Source organism: Lissotriton vulgaris, chromosome 2_2 (genome assembly GCF_964263255.1).
Source record: "Lissotriton vulgaris chromosome 2_2, aLisVul1.2, whole genome shotgun sequence".
NCBI classification, from domain to species: Eukaryota; Metazoa; Chordata; class Amphibia; order Caudata; family Salamandridae; genus Lissotriton; species Lissotriton vulgaris.
In genome coordinates this window covers 23,568,803-23,590,353 of record NC_141688.1, presented here as the reverse complement: position 1 = coordinate 23,590,353, position 21,551 = coordinate 23,568,803, and the positions used below count along the sequence as shown (strand labels likewise).

At 44.9% G+C, this 21,551-nt stretch overlaps 1 protein-coding gene across 9 annotated transcripts in view; it reads left to right on the top strand.

Moving 5' to 3' along the window:
* The window catches only part of CSNK1G1 (casein kinase 1 gamma 1), a 766,422-nt gene that overhangs the window by 612,743 nt on the left and 132,128 nt on the right, over positions 1-21,551 (top strand). For all 9 annotated transcript variants that reach the window (XM_086959211.1, XM_086959214.1, XM_086959215.1 and 6 more), the window contains one exon: positions 6,044-6,148. In XM_086959211.1, coding sequence (XP_086815337.1) covers positions 6,044-6,148 — 105 coding nt within the window. The remainder of the gene's footprint in view (positions 1-6,043; positions 6,149-21,551) is intronic.

The window sequence follows — 21,551 nt, the reverse complement described above, 5'->3', positions numbered from 1 at the left end:
ACAACATGACAGCCACGTACTATATCCAGAAACAGGGAGGAACACACTCTCCACAGCTGTCCCACTTGGCACAGAGCATATGGAAGTGGGCAATTCCAAAAAACATCTTTCTCCTGGCAGAACACCTCCCAGGGAAAGAATCAAATATCGGATCTGCTCAGCAGACACAGCCAACAACTGCACGAATGGGAGATACACCCCCAAGTTCTCTAGCCATTCTGCAAAAAGTGGGGGCACCCAGAGATAGACCTGTTTGCCACAAGAGAAAACTCAAAATGCCGGTACTTTTCCGCCAGGTTCCCACATCCGTTGTCACAGGGCAACGCAATATGGATGAACTGGTCAGGCAGATTTGCGTACTCTTTTCCCCCAGCACCACTGATTCCGCTGGTGCCATGCAAACTACGGCAACAGTCACTCACAATGATCCTAGTTGCTCCCACATGGGCGAGACAGCCATGGTACACAACGTTCCTGGAGCTTTCAGTGGTTCCTCGTCAAAGGCTATGCCTCGCACCCCATCTTCTGACTCAGAACCATGGAGAAATCAGACACCCAGATCCCAATCAGATGAACCTAGCGATCTGGCTCCTGAAGTCTTCGAATTTGGATGCCTTAACTTGCCTCCAGACTGCATGAACATCATTAAAGAGGCAAGGAGACCAACTACTAGAGCATGCTATGCAGCTAAATGGAAGAGATTTGTTATTTACTGCAACAATAACCAAATCAACCCATTAGATGCTTCCATAGAGAACATTATCAGGGGTGTGGAATTTAATAACATTTCTAGTTGTCAATGAGACAGGTAGCTTCATAAATCTGCTTGTCCTGTAACAAAATCCACTTGTCCCTTTGGTGCCATATAGTGCACCTTCAAATAATGGCAGCAGTCTCATTATAAAAGAGCTCCGACAATCGTCACTGTGGTTATGTCAACCTCATAGTATAGACTGATTTCAATACTAGCAAATTCCTTATTTTGCATCCGTTCTGCAGGTATACATGCTGGGGTTGGAAGTAGCAGTAAGCAATATTTACAGTGTTAGAATGCTCGTTCGAGTCTATGCAAACATGATAACTTGCAACATTTTGAGGGCTTTCACCAGCTCTCTTTAATCCTTTCCAATACTGAGAAAGGTTGGAAATGTACTCCTGACAGTAGTAACATTTCTTTGAGGGCTGGGAAATTGTGGTTCGAAGAAAAGTGAACTTGTAAATACTCCACAGATTTTCGCAGTGGCAAAACTCCACACTCATATTTGCTCATGTGAAAGTGCAATTAACAAATATTTTCTAGGAGTACAATTTCCTGGCCTACTGAAGGAAATTCATGTGAATTCATGAAAGACTTAAATCTGCATTAATGCAAGGACATACATAATTGTGCACTTTTGTGACTTTCTTTAACAATTGAGCTTTAACCAAGAACTTTTGTTCTAATTAAAATGCTATCTCTATCGACTGACTTCACTGTGTGTAACAGCATTCTGCTCTTTTACAAGGAGCATATCTGCACAAAAAGTAGTTTTGTTCAGTGCCAGGATCTGCTGTGGCAATGTGGGCTTTTTGAGAACAAAAACAGCTGGCTGTCTAGGAAGAACTGGCTGGCAAACAGCACTATGCTCACCTGATAAGCCGAAGTAAGGAGCATAGTGCAGGCCAATTGCGTAAGCAGAAAATTAAAACACACCCCACTTTGAACTAAAGTTCTTACGCTACCAAGCAAGTGAAGAAAGTCATTGCAACCCTCTCTAGAAAAGCTCTCGTCTTTCCTATCCAAGTATCTACCCATTCATCTTTTCATTAGCCTACTGATATCTACCATTTCACCTATACATTATCATCAATTCATTCTTTCATCCAACAGCCTTTCACATTCTGTTTTTCCGTCCAACCGTCCGCCCACCCATATCTAAACCTACCAACCATCTCCAAACCTATACATCCATCTATTGCAGCCACCCACGCTTTTTTTCACCCATCCACCCACCCTTTCACTCCTTCAATCCACCCTCCCTTTTACTCATCCATCCATTTATCCATCCTTCCGCCCATCCATCCTTCCACTCATCCTTCTTTTCTCACTAATCAATCCACCCTATAACCATCCATCCACTCTTTCCTTCATCACATCTGTCGTCCATCCACCATCCCTGTCACTCATCCATCCACCCATCTTTTCATTCATCCATCCATCCATCTAGCCAGACACACTTACACTCACTCATCCAACCATCCTTTCACCCACACATCCATCGATCCTTTCACTCACCTGCTCTTTCACATTACTTATCAGCCTTTGTCTACTGAGTTGTAGACAGAAGAGGCCCATTAAGGACTGCACCCCCACTGTAGCTGCTACAATGGGGAGTTTGTGACACTCTTCTCCAACCCTATCCTTCCATCTCCAAATCTATCCATCAAACTCATCCATTCCTCCTTCCTTTCATTCATCCCTCCCTCCTTTCACTCACCATCCTTTCACTCATGCATCCACGCTTTAACCCCATCATCCTTCTTTTCACTCAGATATCCGTCCATATTTGCACTCATCTACCATCCATCCTTTCACCCCATCCATCCTCCTTTCTACTCATATATCCAGCCTCCCTTATAGCCATCCCACCATCAACCTGTCCTTTAGCTCATCCATCCGCCCTTTCAGCCCCCTCCATCTACCCTTTCACTCATCAGCCTTTTCACTCCACTATCCACCCATCAATCTATCCATCCATCCACTTATCCATCCAGCAACCTTTCCACCGAGCCGCCCACTTATCCATCCGTCAACCCACCTATCCTCCATCTACCCACCTATCTACCTAACCTCCATCCACCCACCGATCCATCTACTCTTTCTCTCAGCCATCAATCCACCATTTAATTCAGCCAACCATCCTTTCACTTATCCATCCTCCTTCAACCCATCCATTAATTTACCCTTGCATTAATCCTTCTATCCTTTCACTCAACCATTCTTACATCAATCATTAATCCATGCATCTATCCATCCACCCTCCCCACCAACCCACTCACCCACCCTTTCACATTAATTAGCCTTTGTCTGTGAACCTGCAGATGAAAAACACCTATCAAGAACCCCACAGCTGCAGTAGCTGCTACAACTGCGTGTTTACGGTGCCCCCTTCAGAAGGCACAAAATGAGACAAAGTGCATGTACAGAAATAGGGGTGGGCCTGAGGCCTGCATGAAACCCCATGGGGAAAGTAAGGAGATGTAATGTACACCCTGGATGATGTAAGATGTGAGAGGCCAAGAGAAGGGGGTCAGGGTGGTCAGAGATGGCGGCGGAGGGGGGTTAGCATGTATAGGCACTGGGTAAAACAGAAGTTGTAAAGGAAAGGCAAAGGGGTGTGCACAAGCTTCATGAGAAGGGAAAACAAGGTGCCTTACAGTAGTTCCTGAAGGAGAGGATGTGGAGGAATCTTGGGGCCGTAAGAGGCCCAAGGGTGAAGCACAGAATAAAAGACAGGAATCATAAGTGCAAGTCGGAGTGGGGGCCAAGAGGCAGAAAAGGCAGTCTCTTACATGCCATTGCTGCGGGTGTTCTGGAGCTGCAGAAGCTCGATGTTTGTCTCATGCGCAAAGTAAATGAAAGGACCAGGAGCCACATGAGAGCCTGATAGTGCTGTGGATGTACATGCTGGGGTCGGAGGTAGTTGCAACTTTGAGCTTCGCTCCATCATGTTTTTCAGCTCTGGGGAAAGTGAAAGTGCAGCCCCTAGCTTTTTCATTCGTCCTTTCAGTACCAATAAACTGCTCCGAGCTACTTATTAACTGGCTGTGAACAACAGCGTTCAACAGCTGTGTATCGGATTACTGTAGGACTTTCTACTTGTCCTTTGGACAAAACAGAAATTAAAAATCTAGATGTCTCGGGCGTCGTGAGATATGAATTTCCCCACCCCTGCATTATATCTTACCTACTGCATCTTTAAAGATGCAACCTAGCATACGCTTGTATAAGACTACACCTCGCTGCTATAGCAGCATATCTCCAAAACAGACAACACCTTTCACTGTTAGAGTACCAGCAATCAAGGCTTTTATGGAGGGTCTTAAAAGGGTGATTCCTCCGAAGCACCCACCTTCCCCAGTCTGGAACCTAAATATAGTACTTACAAGACTTATGGGACCTCCTTTCAAACCTCTACACTCATGCGAATTGCAATTTCTAACATGGAAGGTGGCATTCTTGATTGCCATTACCTCACTCAGGCGAGTTAGCGAGCTACAAGCACTAACAATTCAAGAACCCTTCATGCAGATACATGCTAACAAGGTAGTACTTTGAACAAACCCTAAGTTTATGCCAAAGTTCATATCCACTTTCTATATTAATCAATAGAACTGCCAGTGTTCTTCCAAAATCCACAGTCAGTAGCTGAAAGAGCCCCACACACACTGGATGTAAAGAGAGCTCTGCTTTATTATGTGGACAGAACAAAATCATTTAAAAAAACAAAGCAATTATTTGTTGCTTTTTCACCACGACATAAAGGGAAGCCCATTTCAAAGTCAGGAATAGCCAGATGGATAGTTAAATGCATTCAAATATGTTATCAAAAGGCAAAACGCACTTTAACTGTCCCCCAAGAGCACACTCTACGCGCAAAATGGGGGCATCCATGGCTTTCCTAGGGAATATTCCTCTTGAAGACATATGTAGAGCAGCCACATGGACTACCATACACACTTTCACAAAACACTACTGTGTAGACGTGCAAGCAAAGCAGCAAGCTGCTGTAGGCCAGGCTGTCCTCAAAACTCTATCAAACTGCTGCAGCTGGCACAGGTAACCACCTCTAGAAGAGATACTGCTATACATTCTATGCACAGATATGAATTCAGCAGCCCACATGCCTCGAACGGAATATGCTACTTACCAGTATGCATCTGTTCTTGGCATGTAGAGCTGCTAACATTCATATTGCCCACCCTCCTCCCCGGTGCCTGTTGCAGCTGCAGCATTATCTTTTGCATGGCCATCTCTTACTTTACTATCTCCATCTCTGCCACAATGACGAAAAACAATCTGGGGATGGAGAAGATGCCCATGCGCACTGTAGTCCAGGGGAGGAGTCCCCTATCTCGTGATACTTTGAAGACTCTTCAGGGACAACAAGGTGCAATCATCCGGACCCAACACTAGGCGGCGATCTATGCACAGATATGAATGTCAGCAGCCCTACATGCCAAGAACAGATGCATACTGGTAAGTAGCATATTCCATATTTCGCAATGTGTTCCCTTTCTGAAGAACTTTACTCTTTTGACACCCATTGTGGTTTACTGTAGTTAAATATTGTACTCATAGTGCATCCAGTTCATTTTAAAGTTAGGAATGCCCACACCTTTAAAATCCTTGGAAAATTGCTTTGTAATGATTTTCTTTAATTAAAGTAGTGTAGGTCACTGTAAAATGGAGATTTACAACAGTACACCAGTTTCAAGCTACTTGTTAGTGAGGACTGGAGTTTATACTGATGTTAGATGTACAGTTTTGCTCAGCAGTTCTGTGTGAAATTAGTTTGAAAGCTTTACACCACCAATGTTCTTCTTTAACAAGGGTTTCTATAACAGAAGATCCAGCTACACTGATCTCCATGATTGATTACATTGTGAGCATGGCTCTAGAGAACTATTGATTTTCATTTTGGAGGGAAAAGCAACAGGCCCGCACCTAGCAACCTCTTCTAGTGTGGCAGCCTACAGGCTTAATAAATTGCTGTGTTACAGTTTAAGTCCTCTGGTCGCTCCTCCTATTTCAAAACAGTTAGTGTCTGCACGTGAGTACATGGAACTTATTGAATGTCTGAAATGTATAGTGCTCAGTTTTGATGTCACGTTTAAGGTAATTTCTTTTAAGCCTTTTTGATAAAATAATAACTTAGTCATTAGCTAATGTTAAATAATTGTGCTTGCTGTACCAACCCAACCAAGTTAGTATTTCATCAATTAAACTCCTATCATTGAAAAGGTACATAATTACTCCACATTGTGCTTTTCCCCTCTGCAGCCTACTCCAGTGGGCTCAGCTCATATAGACTCTGGGACATCTGCAATAACAAGAGAAAGCCATGCGCATAGGGAAAGGCCCCAACAGCAAACCACCCGGAACCAGGTGAGTCCTACTATTGACAATGCATTCCATTTAGGCCCCTCTTATTTTCCAAAGTAAAATATATATATATATTGTGTACTTGAGAATCAAAGATTCCAAATAAATGTGCAGTTTCTGACCAGCCTTTCCAATGTGATGTGCCTGTAGCTTTATAATTTACAGATTATTTCTATAAATTGATTAACTGTTACACATTTGCAGTGGTATTACGTGGTGCTGTTACCGATGTACCTTTGTAACCTTATCATTTATCAAACATTTTAGGCTAACAAGCCAATGTAAAACAAACCTAGCTTTTGGGAAGTACTATACCTTATAAATGATTTTTTTTAAAGTTTCGCATTTGATATAAAATAATTTGATATGGACTAAAGTAAAGAAAAGAGTTGTATTGGTACACTTTAAGCATATTGAAGAGTGGCTCCCTATACCAGAGTAGACTTCATAGTTTCCTGCTAGAAGACCAGACTAGATACGTAAGTTGCATGGTGCTCTGAGCACAGGACAGAAATGTGCCCAAGCTTGCAGGTCCTAATAATTGCATTCCTGTTAACATGTCATGTGCTCTGGTTCTAGGGCAGTTATTTTGGGCAGCAGGAAGTTTGGATAAGTACCATGCAGAGTTCGAGCTGTTTTTAGGTCCTACTCGCCCCTTTCTGGAGAGTAGGAAAACAAACCAACTTTTGTCCTCTGTCTGTGAAAACGGTGCAAATGTGACAAGATAAAATTTAAAGGCATTTTTATTGCTCACAAAGTTGATGAGCAATAAAGATGCCTTTAAATCTTGTTATCTTGTCAGATTTGCTCTGCTTTCAGAGACGGCGGTCAAGTAGGTTGCAGTTAGGTCGAGGACATTTTTTAAGGTACTACTCCTACAGGACTGGTATCATTTTGGGGATTTTTCGAGCCTTGCCATGGAAATAATCCAGTATAAGTCCATTATTTTGTGTTGAATAAAATGGGACTGACATTTCAGGTCATTGATGTGGAATCATTCCTCATTGCATTTGAAAAACGGGTACCATAGCACTAATTTCAACAGTCAACATGTAGTGCTTCCACTTATTAGTAATTTGTAGATTCAACAATTCAAAGACAAGAGCAAAGTATTGTTTCTCATTGGAGCTTGTATTTTCAGTCAGGAAAAACATCTGACGTGTTTTGTCACACCAGTGACTTTTTCAAGGCTAAAATGGGTGGTTCAGTACAGCTGGTCCTATATGGCAGTCAGGTAGAAAGTTCACTATGTAATAAAGGATGAAGTTGTATATTGTGAAGAGACCCTTGCGGTGCATATGATTTAATCCTCGGTTTCTGAGTAATTTCCTGAGTATGTGGAAGCGACTTAAAGAGTAGTGTCGTGTATGACACATGAGTCCCCATAAGTGGGAGATGTAATAATGTCCCACGGTTGTCAGTCTTTTCGAAAACGGAGAGAGAAGAGCCATGATAAGCCCCCTATATGTGCTGTCACATCCCTGCTAAAAGTCCTAAAGTCATTGTACTTGAGACCAGATCCAAAAGAATGAATCCTTCTTTTCCTTTTAAGTATTGTCTAGACTATACTGTCCAACTCCTGGATTCAGAATGCTTTATAACTGTACTATATCTGCTTCAGCAACAATTGATGGACAGAATGCAGAGTAATGCCATACATTCACCCCAGTACAGAGATCTGGGCCTCAATCCATCGTTTTTTTGCTAACCATGCTATTCCAGTTTGAACCCAGCCATATGCAAATCAGTCTTGACCCAGTGCCCAGTGGGAACAGTCTAGCCCGAACTGGCAGGCCAGGTCCTCCCTGGACTGGAAACAAGCATCCTAGGACCGGTTTCGGGGTGTCACCCCTCTTCAGCCAGGATAGCTTGACTCCAGTGGCATGGAGAGCACGGGACCCACTTCTGGGCATAACCGTCCCACTCGGGTGACAAATGCAAAAATAACATTTGATGGACAGAATGCAGAACAATGTCATATATTCACCCAAGTACAGAGATCTGGGCCTAAATCCATTGTTTTTCTGCTCACTATGCCATTCTGAACCCAGCCATATGCAAATCAGTCTTGACTCTGTGTTGCAATTACATTATATCTGCTTCAGCATAAGTTTTCTTCTCGTACCTAAGTCAGTGAAGTGAAGCCACTGAATTTGCCTTCATTCGAGGTGTCCCACCAGCTACCCCTTCTCTTAATGGTATTAAGTTACAGTATCCCAAACTGATACTTATTTAATCGTAACTGACTTTACCTTCTAGAGAATTTAAAAGTATGAAATGGAAGCTTTTCTGCCTCTTCCTCAAAAACAAAAAATGGTGTCTTTATATCCAGTGACTCCTGGTCAAAGTAATGGGGGTTGAGGGGGTTCCCGGACAGCGACCTGAAGTTTTTAATGATTTGGTGCCAGCAACGTCTCCTGCCACACCAGTGTAGTGTAGTTCCTATATTTCCAATAGGCTCTGCGCATTGGAATAACATATACTATAGTTTAGACGTAGGACTGAAGTAGACTAGGTCTCTATCGTATATATTAAACTTAATTGTGAGTGCCAGCTAGCTCAGAGGTCACTAGAAACTTTCTCGAATAAACAAGAAGGGATTAGTTTCTGACAACCGCATAAACATGACAACTTTGTTTCCCAAGAATAAGAAATCCATCTCTAGAGTCGCGGAAACAATAGATAGCTACTTTACTCAGTCAATTGTGCATGCTTCGTTTCACCAGAGGTGCTGAGAAAATAGAGACAGGTGTTTTCAATAAAAGTATTTATTGAACAGTCTTCTTTCTCAAGCATAAGAAATGTACTGCTACAATCGTAATACTAGTCATAAAGTACAATGCATATAATACGAACAGTATTATAAAGTAGTACTGTAAAAGCATGATATGGTTTCTAAGCCATAAAAGTGTATAAAATTTATACAATACATACAGTAATAAATAAAGACTAAAAGTACTCAACTGGTGCTTCTAAAATACGCCTACCCCGGTGTACCTAACCTAAGTCTAGTACAAGGGAAGAAGTGAGGAGTAGCCTAAGTTTAGTACTCTGTCAGGATGCTATTCCAAGAATTCTCTAAGAGGTCTAATCGGCGCTATACCTTGGTTTTAGAATGAAGGAGGTCTTGTATCTCTCTCTCAGAACTCCAAGATACCCGCAAGAGTAGCCCGGAAACACTGGAGCTGGATTTCTCGGCAAGAGAAAAGACAGAGTCTCTCAGTGCGTCAGCTGGAGGGTCGGCTTCCTTCGGCACTTGCTGCTGCAGGGCGTCGAGCAGATGGTCTATCTGCTCCAAACCACCGTGTGTTTGTCTGGGCAAACCTAGGCATATTTGTTCGAGGCATGTGGGCTGCTAAATTCATATCTTTGCATTAGATCGCCACCTAGTGTTGGGTCCGGATGATCGCACATTGTTGTCCTGGAAGAGTCTTCGAAGTATCCTGAGATGGGTGGCTCCTCCCCTGGACTACAGTGCGCATGGGCATCGGCTCCATCCCCAGATTGTTTTTTTCCGCCATTGGGTTCGGATGCGGTCTCGACGTCTCTCCGTCGGAACCGAATAAATATCATTTTTTACGGCCAAAAGGCTTTGGGTTTCTTTACGTCGGTATTGTTTGCGTTCGGTCTCGAGTTTCTTCCGTCTCTCGGAGCCGGAATCACCGGAGTTTCTAACTACTCTTCGGACATCGAGGCCTTCTCATCGCGACTCGACACTAAGTTCCCAACATGGAGCGGAGTCCGTTTAAACTCTGTCCGCTCTGTGGGTCCAAATACCCACATGTAGATGTACACCCGGTCTGCAATAAGTGCATGATGAAGGAAGTTGCCGGGCCTGTGCGAAGTTCAGGTCGAAGAAAACTCTAACGATTCGGCGCGCGGTGCGCCTTGTGGCCAAACAGACGGCCCCGGATCCGGATAACATCTTCGGCGACCAAGAAGAAGAAGACCAGAGCCATCATCTTCAAATCTCCCCGCCTGAGACGGAGGTCGAGGCCGATCCGGAATATGACGACGACGGAGTCGTGGGTCAGGGCCTTGAATACGTCGACGAGGTAGGGGACGACGTGATGGTTTATGGGGCCGAGGAAGATAGCTCAGGGGACGAGCTATGCCCCGAAGTTGAAGAACATCAGGAGGGGGTCGCGGGATCGCCTGTCGGCCTTACCCAAGACCCTGTAGCGCAAGCCACGGCCCCGCCTGTCGGCCCGGCCACGGACATACTTGCTGCGCCTAGGGTTTCGAAACCGAAACTGAAAACAACGGTCTCGACTACACCTAAGATGGCCGACCCGAAACCGAAACCGAAAGTTAAGGACTCGAACGTCCCTAAGATGGCGGTCGTAACGGCGAAAACAAATAAACCGGCGGCCTTATCGACTCCGTCGACCTCCGGTCCGCAGAAGTCGAAGAAGCACGGCGATTCCACGGGGTCGAAATCGGCGCCGGAGGAGAGATCCTCTAAAAAGGGGGGCACGCACAAGACAAGCGCGCCGGCGCCGGCGAAGCCAGCTAAGGCGACCGACACTGCCCCGGCTCCATCGGGGACATCTGCGCATCGATCCAGGGACTCGGGTCCGGCGCCGTCCATCCCTCCAAAGGACCAACGGAACGTCGCATCCGAAGGCAAGGCCACCTCATCGGTGCCAAAGACATCGGTCACCGACGCATCTCTCGTGGCTGCTTCACTACAAAGAATTAAGGACAAGGTTCTTTCCTCGTCGACGCCAACGCCGTCGACGCAGAAGGCGGCAGACGTCCCGGTCAAGCCGGCAAGTAAGCTCCTTTTCCTTCTACCGCCAAAAGTGGTGCCAAAGGCCTTTTCCTCGAAATCGACGCCAAAGAAGTCGGATTCCTCTACGGCGGGGACATCTTCGGGTCAAGTGCTCGACCCTGAAGAGGATTCGGAGTGTTTTATAGACGCGGACACGGGGAAGTTAACTCTTTATAAGAGGAAGATCACTTCGCAGCCGGTGGAATCCTACATCATTCCCCTAAAGAAGAAGAAGGTTCCACAGGACGCATCAGGCCTCATGGAACCTATTCTACCTCCTGTGGGAAGGAGCCCAACACCGTCTCCAGACCACTCTGACAGTGGGGACTATGGTGAAGATGAACAATACACGTTCCCAGTAAATGAACCTGATGCACAGCCAGATTCTTATTATGGCATTGGGGACCAAGGCAACCAAGATGTGGGGCAAGACCCACAGTCCTTCAGTACACGTGCATCCCCTACGGAGGATTCAGCAGGTTTTCATGCACTGATTGAGAGGGCAGCTGCTAATCACGACGTGGACATGCATGCTGACCCAGTTGAGGAAGACTTTCTATTCGACACTTTTTCAGTTTCAGAAAGAAATGTAAAGACACTGCCTATGCTCAAAGGGGTCCTCAAGCACGCTGCGGACATCTTTAAAGAGCCTACCAGGGCAAGGGTGGTCAACCCACGTATTGAAAAAAAGTACAGACCAGCGCCTGCAGACCCTGCATACATTCGAGGACAGTTGCCGCTTGACTCCTTGGTGGTAGCAAACGCACGCAAGAGGGCCAACTCCCAAACAACGGGTGAAGCTCCTCCCCCGGATAAGGAGTCCAAAGTGCTAGAGGCAGGAGGCAAAAGAGTGGCTGCACAGGCTGCCAATTTCTGGCGTATTGCAAATACACAGGCACTACTGGCACGTTATGATCGATCACATTACGACACACTAGAGCAAATTGTAGAACACCTGCCTCCGCAGTTTCAAGAGGGCACCAAAATGCTTATACAGGAGGGACAACTGATCTCCAACGCGGCCATAAAGTGCGCACTTGATGTCGCGGACACGGCCGCTAGGGCCGTTAACACCAGTGTCATGCTCAGAAGACAGGCTTGGCTCCGCATATCGGGGTTCAAACCTGACATTCAAACAACCATACTTAATCAACCAGTCAATCCAGATAGACTGTTTGGTCCAGATGTTGACACCACCCTGGAAAAGATTAAAAAGGACACCGAAACTGCTAAATCGATGGGGGCCCTACAATCTCAGCAGTTTCGGGGCAATAATTTTCGTCGCTCAGGTGCCCGTGGAGTCACCAGAGGACAGATGGGTCAACAGTCACAGTTCCCTAGAGGTGGAGCACAGTCCTCGTACCCCAAACAAAACAAGAGGGGCTACAGGGGAAACAGCAACAAAGGACGTGGCAAAGGAGGCAACAATTCACGCTCCTCTGCCCCAAGCAACCAGTGACTCTCTGTCACTGCCCCCCGACCATTTAACACCTGTCGGGGGGAGAATACAGCAGTTCCTGCCCGTCTGGACCAACATCACCACAGACAGGTGGGTGCGACAACTTATACAGTACGGTTATTGTCTAGAGTTACAGTCCACTCCACCCAACATTCCGCCAAGGCAAAGACCTATGTCCGCAGAGCACTTGCACTTATTGCAGCAGGAAGTGTTGGTGATGCTGCAAAAAGGGGCAATCGAGCTCGTGCCAGTGGGGGAGGAAGGCACAGGGGTTTATTCTCTGTACTTCCTCATTCCAAAGAAGGACGGATCTCTCAGACCAATTCTGGATCTCCGTCCCCTCAATCTGTACATACTGTCAGAGCATTTCCACATGCTTACACTGCAGCAGATTCTTCCTATGTTAAACAAAGGAGACTTCTTAGCAACCTTAGATCTCAAGGATGCTTATTTCCACATTCCATTACATCCGTCCCACAGAAAGTACCTCAGGTTCACTATCCAGGGCGCGCATTATCAGTTCAAAGTCCTACCCTTCGGAGTCACGACTGCCCCAAGGGTCTTTACCAAGTGTCTGGCGACTGTAGCAGCGCACCTCAGGAGGCAGAACATCCATGTCTACCCCTACCTCGACGACTGGCTCGTTCAAGCCAGATCGGAACAGCAGTGCGCCGCGGACATGTCGACTACCATTCACCTCCTTCACGACCTGGGTTTCTCGTTGAATTACCCGAAGTCACACCTTCAGCCGGCACACGTCCGGCAGTTTCTGGGTGCGACGATCAATACCCTGACGGCCTCGGCACGACCAAACCAGGTCAGGATAGACGGCATGCAGTCCTTAATCCAGAAGTTCAGACCGGGACACTCGCTTCCAGCAAGAGTGTTCATGCAGTTGATAGGCATGATGGCCTCCTGCATCTTCATAGTCCCTCACGCACGGTTGCATATGCGCCCGCTCCAGGAGTGCTTAGCAAATCAGTGGACACAGGCTCAGGGGCAATTAACAGACCTAGTGTTGGTTAACAGTCGGGCATACAACTCTCTGCATTGGTGGACTCCACACAACCTTTGCAAGGGCCGACTGTTCCAGGAGCCAGTGCCACAGGTTATCCTGACAACGGACGCATCTCTCCAGGGATGGGGAGCACACCTGCTCACTTACACAGTGCAGGGACTATGGACGACGCAGCAACAGAAGATGCACATCAACTATCTGGAACTGATGGCGATCTTCATGGCGCTCAAGTCCTTCATTGTACATCTGTGCAACAAAGTGGTGTTAGTCCGGACGGACAACATGACCGCGATGTACTACATCCAAAAGCAGGGGGGCACCCACTCACCACAGCTGTCTCACCTGGCTCAGAGCATGTGGAAGTGGGCCATTCAGAGGAACATCTTCCTCATGGCAGAACACCTCCCGGGGAAGGACAATCAGATGGCGGATCTGCTCAGCAGATACAGTCATCAAATGCACGAGTGGGAGATACATCCATCGGTACTCCAGCCGTACTTCCAAAGGTGGGGGCGTCCAGACATAGACCTGTTCGCCACAAGGGAAAACGCAAAATGCCAAAGCTTCGCCGCCAGGTTCCCACACCCCCAATCGCAGGGCAATGCGATATGGATGAACTGGTCAGGCAAATTTGCTTACGCTTTTCCCCCGACACCCCTGATACCACTGGTGGCGAGGAAACTACGGCAACACTCCATGACACTCATCCTAGTTGCTCCAACGTGGGCGCGCCAAGCATGGTACACCACGTTCCTCGAGCTCTCAGTGGTCCCGCATCAAAGACTGCGCCTCACGCCCAGACTTCTGACGCAGAACCATGGAGAAATTCAGCATCCAGATCCGCAACAGCTCAACCTAGCGATCTGGCTCCTGAAGTCTTAGAGTTTGGATACCTGAACCTCCCTCCTGAATGCATGAACATCATCAAGGAGGCGAGGAAGCCGTCAACCAGAGCATGCTATGCCGCAAAATGGAAGCGTTTTGTCATTTACTGTGCAAACAATGACATAAACCCGCTAGATGCATCTATCCCTAACATCATTTGCTATCTGTTACACCTTTACAAGTGCAAACTAGCGTACACTTCTATTCGGATACATCTATCCGCCATCGCAGCTTACCTTCAAAATAGGCAGCATCTCTCAGTCTTCAGGGTGCCTGCAATTAAAGCGTTTCTTGAAGGACTGAAACGAGTCATTCCACCAAGAACACCGCCAGCTCCCGTGTGGAACCTCAATGTGGTCCTCACCAGGCTGATGGGACCACCGTTTGAGCCAATGCACTCGTGCGAACTGCAATTCCTAACGTGGAAAGTTGCTTTCCTAATTGCCATTACGTCACTAAGACGCGTAAGTGAGTTGCAAGCACTCACGATACAAGAGCCTTTCATCCAAATTCATCCAAATAGGGTGGTACTACGTACTAACCCCAAATTCCTTCCAAAGGTGGTGTCACATTTTCATCTCAACCAAACTATCGATTTGCCTGCATTCTTCCAGAACCCACAAACAGTGGCGGAAAGGATGCTCCATACCTTGGACGTACGGAGGGCATTGATGTACTACATAGACAGGACACAACACTTTAGGAAGACGAAACAACTCTTTGTTGCCTTCTCACCACAACACAAAGGCAACCCAATTTCCAAAGCAGGAATAGCCAGATGGATTGTTAAGTGCATCCAAATCTGTTATCATAAAGCCAAGCGCACTTTAACAATACCCCCAAAGGCACACTCCACACGCAAGTTGGGGGCATCCATGGCTTTCCTTGGTAACATTCCTCTAGAGGATATTTGCAGAGCAGCCACGTGGGTTACACCACATACCTTTACAAAACACTACTGTGTTGATGTACATTCCAAACAGCAAGCGGCTGTAGGGCAGGCTGTTCTCAAGACACTTTTTCAGGTTTCTGCAGCTGGCACGGGCAACCGCCGCTGATGGAGGGACTGCTATGTATTCTATGCAAAGATATGAATTTAGCAGCCCACATGCCTCGAACTGAATATGCTACTTACCAGTATGCATCTGTTCTTGGCATGTAGGGCTGCTAACATTCATATCGCCCGCCCTCCTCCCCGGTGCCTGTCGCAGCTGCAGATATACTATTGTATTCAATCATTAGCATGGACATCCTTTATACTTGCCACTCCATCCTCTGCCACAATGGCGAAAAACAATCTGGGGATGGAGCCGATGCCCATGCGCACTGTAGTCCAGGGGAGGAGCCACCCATCTCAGGATACTTCGAAGACTCTTCCAGGACAACAATGTGCGATCATCCGGACCCAACACTAGGTGGCGATCTAATGCAAAGATATGAATGTTAGCAGCCCTACATGCCAAGAACAGATGCATACTGGTAAGTAGCATATTCAATATTTATACTTTGAAGGTGCCGAGTTTGACGCATGATTGGACTTAATAACGTCACTCAGAGGCTAGATTCTTTGAAAACGCCAGGAGTTCTTGGAGAACTTAATATTCAAACGGGGAGAAGTCCCTAGCTGCTGAAGGCGGGTTTTTCGAAGAAATCGTTGATTCTCGGAAATTAGTGGAAGTAGCCATGCCGTATTTGGGCTGCAAGACTTAGGCCAAATATGGTAGTGATTTCTATGCCTATATAAGGATATGATAAAGTATACCTATATAAGGGCATGAATTTGGAAAATTTACACTAGGGCCCTAGATTCATTTACAACACCCACTCCACGATCTTAAGTTCAATAAAGCTAAACGTATAAGCACTGAACATATCTAAAGCTAGTGTTCACAATCCCACCCCAAAATACATAGCGCACTTGAAATGGTTGCACAAAAGAAAAAATATTGAGGATTTCTACAGTACGCATTTTAAGGAAGTGATGTCATTCTAAGCATAGAGTATGGCATGATTCAAACTGAATGAATCATGAAATTACATTTATGAAAATGGCTCTTGAATACAGAAAGAAAGGTCGAGACCATTTCATAACAAAACATATCATGTCAATTGTTATGAGGACAAGGCCAAATATTTTCTCTAGGCAGTGTTTAAAAAGGAAAATCATTTCTTGTTCTCTAAGAATAGTTCTACTTTAAGCAGATTAGTCTGTGCCAAAAAGTTCAATTGTTTTTGGAGAGCAAAATTCAATTGGTTGTGAAAAAATAGAGTTCCAAAGTTAGCAGTCTTTGTTTTTAAAAATGCATGGCCGAATTTCAGAGTCCAGGGAACGCTGTGTACATGAATCAAGTTATTCTCGGTGTCAGGAGAAAACATCAGATCATCTAGACTGGCAAAGAAATAGTCTACCACAGTAGGTGAAAGTGGAATTACTTGATCAAGCAGATCAAATGTGCACAGATGAGAAGCATTGCCATCAGCGCCAGGTGCCGCATTAGCACTGTTAATATCAGATGGTGCCTGTGTGCCTGTTGATCCTCGTACCTCACCCTCAGTTAAACTTACTGGTGAGACCTCAATGAATGCCGTTATCAGGATTGGTAGCAGTTGGGGACAACACGATGCATGAGTCATTACGGGACCTAGCAAGGCGTCTACATCCGATGGCAGGACTGATGGAAGTGTAAGACAGATGTCCAACACGCATTCCTCTCTGCAAAGCAGGCATCGTAGAACAGGTAAGATGCAATCTTGCCAGATTGGTCTGAATGAAAGAAACCAGGTTGTGTTCAGATCTCTTAAACGAGCCAAGCCAAGAATCTGTGTAATTCTCTCGGCAAGGAGGGTCCCTTCCATGTTTGTCTGGGTATGGTTGGTTACCGGACTTGCCATATCGGAGCAGAAGGAATAAAAATAGAATTCCTGCTACGAGTCCCAAGATGAGAGGCAGGCCACAGAACACAGAGTGCACAAAATTTGCAAAAATGCAGAGAACTGCTTCAAATGGTGTTAACAGTCCAGAAGAAATAGTCTTAAATACATGTGCGATGCCACTGGTATCAGACATGTTTAAGATTTGACTTAACATTTCTGCTAAATGTACTCGGCAGTTTGTTGATAATAATGCGTGTAGCTCTGCAGATGTCCTCGCAACTTGCAGATCATACGTTTCTTTAGACGAGGTCAGTGGCACAGATGTTTGCAAAAGAATGGCTTTTATTCTGCTTAAAGTATCAATTCGTATAGAAGAGATATTCAGTGAAGGCCATAATGCCGTCCCACTGTCTGTCTTGTGCGTTGGATACAATACTTGCATACAACACGTGACCATGGACGACACACTAACGAGATAAAGTTTTCCTGGCAACATGCCACAGCAGTTGTGATCATTCAACATTACGTAGCTGCCATTGGATAGCTGCCTGAAAATGGGTTCGATCACTGTGGAGGGTGTACCGTGGAGGTGGCAAGAGAGGTTATTTGCAGAACCGTTGCAGGCTCCATGTAAATTAATACCTTTGCACAAAAGTGTACCACTTAGTGAGTTCTTACAATTTTTACCACTAAGGAATACCTCTTTTCCCTTGTTCCAACATTTGTGTGTGTAAGGTAAAGTCCATGTCGACTTAATGTATTCTTTACCCAACCTTTCATACAGGCCTGCTGGTATATGCTGTAGACAATACTGAAATTGGAATATCGTCACTGGCATCATGATGGTGCCATGAATTATCCATTCAATGACCGGCTTCTCAGAAACTGTCAATGGTAATCTTTACAGTTTTTCAATGCTCAGCACCGTATAGTCTGCTCCTCTTTGTGACAAAGAGATTTGTTTATCTGTAAGTTAAAATACAGCAAAAAATGACGTGTTGATTAGAAGCCATGGCACGTTGCCTGAACGAAGATTTTGCAACGTACAACCTAGCTGCATCATAGAACGTAATTGAGACTGGCCATGTTGTATCATTAGCAAGTCCTGTTCCATTATGTCAGTTGCAGAGGATACAATGCTGTCCAATGAATATGTCCTGGAGGACAGTCTAGTTAACCCATTGTCCACTACAGAGAGAGCTTTCTCTAAATTAATACGATCAATTTCTCGTATTCTTTCTGCAGTTTCCATTTGCGTTATTTTCCAAGCTTCGTTGTACTCGGCGTATATGAAACGTTTTTGCTGTGGTTTGCGAGGCCCCATTAAGAAATCTCGCAAATCATTGCCTTCTTTAAGTAAAGATAAGTGTTGTTTAATTTCCGGAAGTGTGGATGTCTTTAGCCACTCAAGGCATAATTTTCCTACACTGTATGTTACTATCCCTGGATGTTGTCTCTGGGAGTATCTTGGATCTGGCCTGTTCATTCTTAACCCCTGTGTTTAGTTCAGGAATCTATCATGACAGTTATTGGTGTCTGTGGGCCAGATTAACCTTTTTTTCCAATCAGGATTAGTCTGTTGTGTTAAAATATATGGTACGTCTACCTCCTTTTCTACCTCATTTTCTGTAGTATCATTACTTTCAGAAGTGGGTTTAGGTATAGACGGTTTATTTCAATCTTTTGTCTTAGCCAGGCCAAGACAAGAAGTCTTTTGAACCGTGTCGTTTAAAAACATTATTTGTTCTGGTATAATGCAGGCTCTGAACAAGGCTTCTAAACCTTGTACCTGTCAGTATTTCGTGCCCCAGACAGTTTTTGTCTTTCCAAAAGTCGAAACCTATTGTAGACAGCTGAGCATTAAAGTTTGCAGAATACATTTGTTTAGTAATGGTCAACATTGTTTCCATTCCTGTCTTATTTACATTTTTTAAATAAAACGTTTCTGGATTTGTAACATTAAACCCTGAGAAGTACGAAAACTTTTCATGAAATGTTTTTGAGCTGCCTTTTAGTGGCGTGGGACAAGGTTCCCATTGATTATATGTAAAAATATTCCTAGGACTTGTAGATTTGTGCAAATAGTGGTGACCATAATGATTAAAACAATACATTTGTTCATAATCTAATGAACCTTCTTAAATAGTCATGTTCACTAGATTTTTCAGATATTTCTAAATCTGATATCATATTATTAATAGTCTCAAAGTCCCAATCATCAGAAAATTTGCTGGGTGATACAAAGTCACTTAAAGAAACCTTGAACTGGTGTGGAATCTTCAGCAGCTCCACCGGGCCATAGATTTCACAATCAATTCTGTCCCATGCTATACCACGAGGTATAGGAACGGCTGTGATGTTTACTGATGACAGGTCTCTTCACGATGGGATGAGTTGTGAGGTTTTAGGACCAAGTTGATTTTCTGACTTGCTGTGTCCATTGTACTGTATTTTCCATCTATTTGTACGAAGCTTAATACTAAAATCAGCCAGAGCAGGAGGAAAAATATGCCTAAACCAATCCAAAATTCAATCCATGGTGAAACCAGATGAGATGATGAGAGTTCTATTGTTGTTTCTTTGAGAGTTTTATTTGCTGGCGTTTCTTCAGGTTCACTGGGATCCTCAGAAAATGTATCCAAGTTGAGGAAATAGCCAGAGGCAGTTCTGTCAATTGTTGGAATTGCATCAGGATTGTTACTAATCTTTGGAGTTGCTTCTTCCTTTGTCATATTGGTGTAGTCCGAGGCTACATCATTGTAGACAGGTGTTTCTTGACGAACTGTTATTTGGTTCTCAAGAGGCACAAGTTCCATGGCTTTGTTGCATCTTCTTTTCTCTCTGCAGATTCTTCAAAGGTGATGAGTCTTTCAGTATGAACCTCTTGGATAGTAGCAAGATTTGGTCTTCTGCTACATCTTTGGAGTCCACTGGGCCTACTACTTATTATTGGCTACATGATTGTGGTTTGACCAGGTCGATGGACACAAATCTGTTCTCCCTTTGACCAGCAAGGGGCGGTAGTACTACTGATCTTGTTCCTTGGATTGCCAAGACCGATACTGCTTTTCTGTAAGAAGGCCCAAATTCCTTCTTCACCGCTATTTTTTCCCTGACTAGATCCACAATCTTTGGAATCCAGACAGGTCTTGCTGGGACAGGTGGTTTTTCTTCAGTGGCTTTTGCCTTTTGTATCGTGTTACTCAGACTTCTGTTTTCATTTAAGTCCTGTAAAACAGCCAAACGATCTTTGCCATCAAAGGGTTTTTGTTCCACCACTGAAGTTTGACAGTCGAGGTCTTCGATTATCATTCTAGTACCAAACAGTAATTCATATGGAGTGATTCCCCCCAGAAAATTTCTTTGCAGATTGTTAAGACTGCGTTGGACACTTATTAGATGTTTGACCCACCCATCACCCGAACCTAATACCTTAGCTGTTATAGATTGCTTTAGGTCATGTTTTTTTCTTTCCACTACCGCATTACCCTCAGGATGGAAGGGACTAAAATACCGCATTGCAACGCCCAAACTAGCCATGGCCTCCTTGTAAGCTCGAGAGCTAAACGCAGGACCCTGGTCAGAATGTAGCGTGCCGATTGCGTATGTGCCGATAAAGACTCGCAAATCCTTTATAACAGTTCTGGCGTCAGCCGAGCGCTGGGGTCACATCCAAATAAATCTTGTGCAGGAATCCACTGCGACCATAATATATTTATAGTTGCCATCCCTTGTTAAGGGACCACAGTGGTCCAGGTAAACGCACGCTAGTGGTTTATCTAAAATCAGAAGGGGTGTCTGTGCAGGTCGCTTCACTGTAGAAACTTTCATTTTTTGACAGATTTCACATTCTAGAACATAGTTTCTAGTTTATTTCCTCATGCGTGGCCACCAATATCCCTGTTTTAATAATAATACTGTGGCGGAAACTCCTGGGTGTGAAGAGGCGAGCCCTTCATGTGCTGCTAAGTTTAGTCCGAACCTGTGTTCCATGTTTAGGACTGCTCTGTGCCCCACTCCAGGGATTCTAGCAAAAGGAACATTATTCGCATAAGTTATATATGAGTACTTTACTGGAAAGCCTTTCTGGAGTGTCTTACCAATGTCTTTGATTGAAGCAGTGACAGCTTGCATTATTTCGCAGTCTATTTTTGTTTTTGACCGGATGATTCAATCTACGGAAGCAGTTTGCACATCTGCCTTCACGGCTTCATCAGCCAATGAATTCCCTACAACGTGAACACCATCACGTTGATGACTCGGTGTATGAATCACGTGAGTCTTTTGTAGTTCTTTCTGTAAAAGAACTACTTGTTCCCAAAGCATTTTATGCTTAATTGTGCCACCTTTAGCGTCATTGAAGCCATTCTGAACCCAGTTCTGCAAGTATTCATTG